This window comes from Mesocricetus auratus, unplaced genomic scaffold, assembly GCF_017639785.1.
Source record: "Mesocricetus auratus isolate SY011 unplaced genomic scaffold, BCM_Maur_2.0 Super-Scaffold_100022, whole genome shotgun sequence".
Lineage (NCBI taxonomy): Eukaryota > Metazoa > Chordata > Mammalia > Rodentia > Cricetidae > Mesocricetus > Mesocricetus auratus.
In genome coordinates, this window is record NW_024429203.1 from 17,180,182 (window position 1) to 17,183,071 (window position 2,890).

At 35.7% G+C, this 2,890-nt stretch overlaps 1 protein-coding gene across 1 annotated transcript; it reads left to right on the forward strand.

Moving 5' to 3' along the window:
- Nucleotides 1–358: 358 nt before the first annotated feature.
- On the forward strand, nucleotides 359–1,309 carry LOC101830228 (olfactory receptor 143-like). The gene has a single exon (XM_005069348.2). The coding sequence runs from the start codon at nucleotides 359–361 to the stop codon at nucleotides 1,307–1,309; it is 951 nt and encodes a 316-aa protein (XP_005069405.1).
- The last annotated feature ends 1,581 nt before the right edge of the window (nucleotides 1,310–2,890 follow it).

Below are 2,890 nucleotides of genomic sequence, written 5' to 3' on the forward strand. Positions count from 1 at the left end.
ATCTGGGAAGGACGCAGATGAACAAAGGTGAGCACTGAATAACCTTCATCTTGACATTTTGCCTTCCAGACCACAGCTATATAAATCATAAGTTCTGAGGAAAATGAAGGCATATTTTTTACAGTCCTAATCGTTAGTAAACAACAAATGAAAGGAAGGATGCTTCATGCAAAGGAATTGAAATTTCCCCAGCAGCTTTCGTGAGTGATATGTACAAGGTGGGTAGGTAAAGGAGGAAATAGGAATTCCTCAGGACTCCATGCTCATCACTCAAGTTTGGACACCAATAAATTCAGTCCTTCCGTGGAGTGAAAATTGACTTATAGGTTAATATTGCTTTCTGCACTTCCTCTTGAAGATGCCACACATGATGCAACTGACCATGAAAAATGACTCTTCAGTGTCTGAGTTCATTCTTATGGGACTGACAGACCAACCTGAGCTCCAGCTGCCATTATTTGTTCTGTTCTTGGTGAACTACACAGCCACTGTGATAGGAAACTTGAGCTTAATGAATCTCATTTGCCTAAACTCAAACCTTCACACTCCTATGTACTTTTTTATCTTTAATCTGTCGTTTATTGACTTCTGTTACTCACTTGTCTTTACTCCCAAAATGCTAATGAGTTTTGTTTTGGAGAATAACACTATCTCCTTCAGAGGATGCATGAGTCAGCTGTTTTTCTTCCTATTTTTTGTGAACTCAGAGAGTTATGTGCTGACAGCCATGGCCTATGATCGCTATGTGGCCATCTGTCAGCCATTGCTATACAAGGTTGTTATGTCCCCTAAGATCTGCTGTCTGTTGATATTTGGTACTTATATGATGGGATTTGTTAGTGCCTTGTTCCATACAAGTTTCATGATCAGGCTCAGCTTTTGTGATTTTAACGTCATCAACCACTACATGTGTGACATCTTCCCTCTCCTTCAGCTCTCCTGCAGTAACACCCATATGAATGAGCTTGTGCATTCTGCTGTGGTGGGTGCAGCTATCATTGTATGTTGCCTCATTATTTTTATCTCATATGCTATGATCCTTTTCAATATCATTCATATGTCATCAGGTAAGGGTTGGTCCAAAGCCTTGGGCACTTGTGGATCTCATATCGTAACTGTTTGTCTTTTTTATGTAACTGGGCTGCTTGCTTATGTCAAGCCATCATCTGCTGCAACTGTGGGACAGGGAAAAATTTTCTCAGTATTTTATACTTTTTTGGTACCCATGTTGAATCCTCTCATTTACAGTCTCAGAAACAAAGATGTCAAGCTTGCTATGAAGAAAACCTGGAAGAGACTCACAAGCTAATTTATCCATTGATATGTCCTTTAGCTTCATTCATTACAGACTGATGTGTCTTTCTCCTTTTTTCTTACCTTTTACATTACATATATTCTATTATTTTCTTTCTCCTTGTTCTTCAAGAGCATTGATAGAATTTATGCTGTAACAGCATGTTTTCCTTTCCTTCATGCAAAATTGCTCTGTATGTATTATGAGGATATGAGACATACTTAGATTCAATATGTTTAAGATAATGACATGTCCCTTATGTATATCAGATTAAGAGCCTTTCTGTTTTTTTACATTACCTGAGAATAAAAATTCTTAGTACTTTTTGTTGAAAAAAAACATTATGCACTTAATTTAAAGTGTGTGTGTGTGTGTGTGTGTGTGTGTGTGTAAGTATTTGTGCTCGAACGTTTACCATGTGTATTCAGGAGCCTGAGGATGCCAGATTCTCTAGTAGTGGTATTATAGGCAGCTTAGTGTCACCATGTAGGACTATGTAAGATCTTTTGAAAAAGAGGTAAGATCTCTTAACATCAGAGCCCTCTTCAGGGCCACAATTACATTTTCTTCCCAACTATTGAAATCCTTTGTATTCTATGTTTTATTTCTAATTCACTTGTTTATTTTTCTTTACAATTTTGATATTGTCCCTTATTTGTAGGGTTTATTATCTGTATATTAATTCAAAGAGATGAAAATAAAATTATGGGCATGAAATAATTGTTAACATTCCAGCAATTTTTGATGCAGTTTTTATTTAGCATTTTACTTTTAAATTTACAATAGAAATTTTAAGTCATGGGGATAAGGTTTTACTTTTACATAATTAATAATTTGCCTTGTATTATACTTTCTTATTGTCTGTGTTGGGTAAGAGATGTGCTCTGTACTGTTCAATGAAAACCCACAGGTGTGTGGATTGTGGGTGTCTAAGCTCCCTCAATGAAGTTCCCTGCCAGATTGCAGTTAGTTTCACTGAGGAGTATGTTTCCCTTCTGACTCTGTTTACTTATGATGTTCTCAGACAGTGCCTTGTGAAGAGAATAAGCTTTGTGAGTTTATGAGTATGATCAGCACCTGTCTAACCTCCAGGAAGGGACATGTTGACTATAAGAAAGTATCTACTTGACAGAGGATGTATCATGTTTAGGGATCAATGGATCATGAAGGCATAAGTTAAAAAATATTTATTTTTATTTTATGTAAATTGGTGTTTTGCCTGCATGTATGTCTGTGTGAGGGTGTCAGATATTGGAGTTACAAAGAGTTGTGGGTTACCAGGAGGGTGCTAGGAATCGAATCTTAACCACTGAGCCATTTTTCCAGCCCTGAAAGTATACTTTTTAATATTAATGATGTTTAAAAATTCATAAAAGATTTTACTTAGAACTGCAAATATAGGAGAATGATGTGTTTGAAATATTCAATTAGTCTGATAAAAATTAGTGGAACTAGAGAGTTAAGCATTTCCATTTATTATAATAGTGATAAGATTGTTTAATGTTTTTAGTTTCTCAAAGTTATTCTGAATACTTAGAGTCATCTCAGTGTTTTTATTCATTAATTAAAATGTTCAATTAAACAGAGAAAGTGGAT

Excerpts from the sequence above, each read along its gene's own strand:
- LOC101830228 (XM_005069348.2), top strand. The coding sequence starts at position 359 with ATGCCACACATGATGCAACTGACCATGAAAAATGACTCTTCAGTGTCT.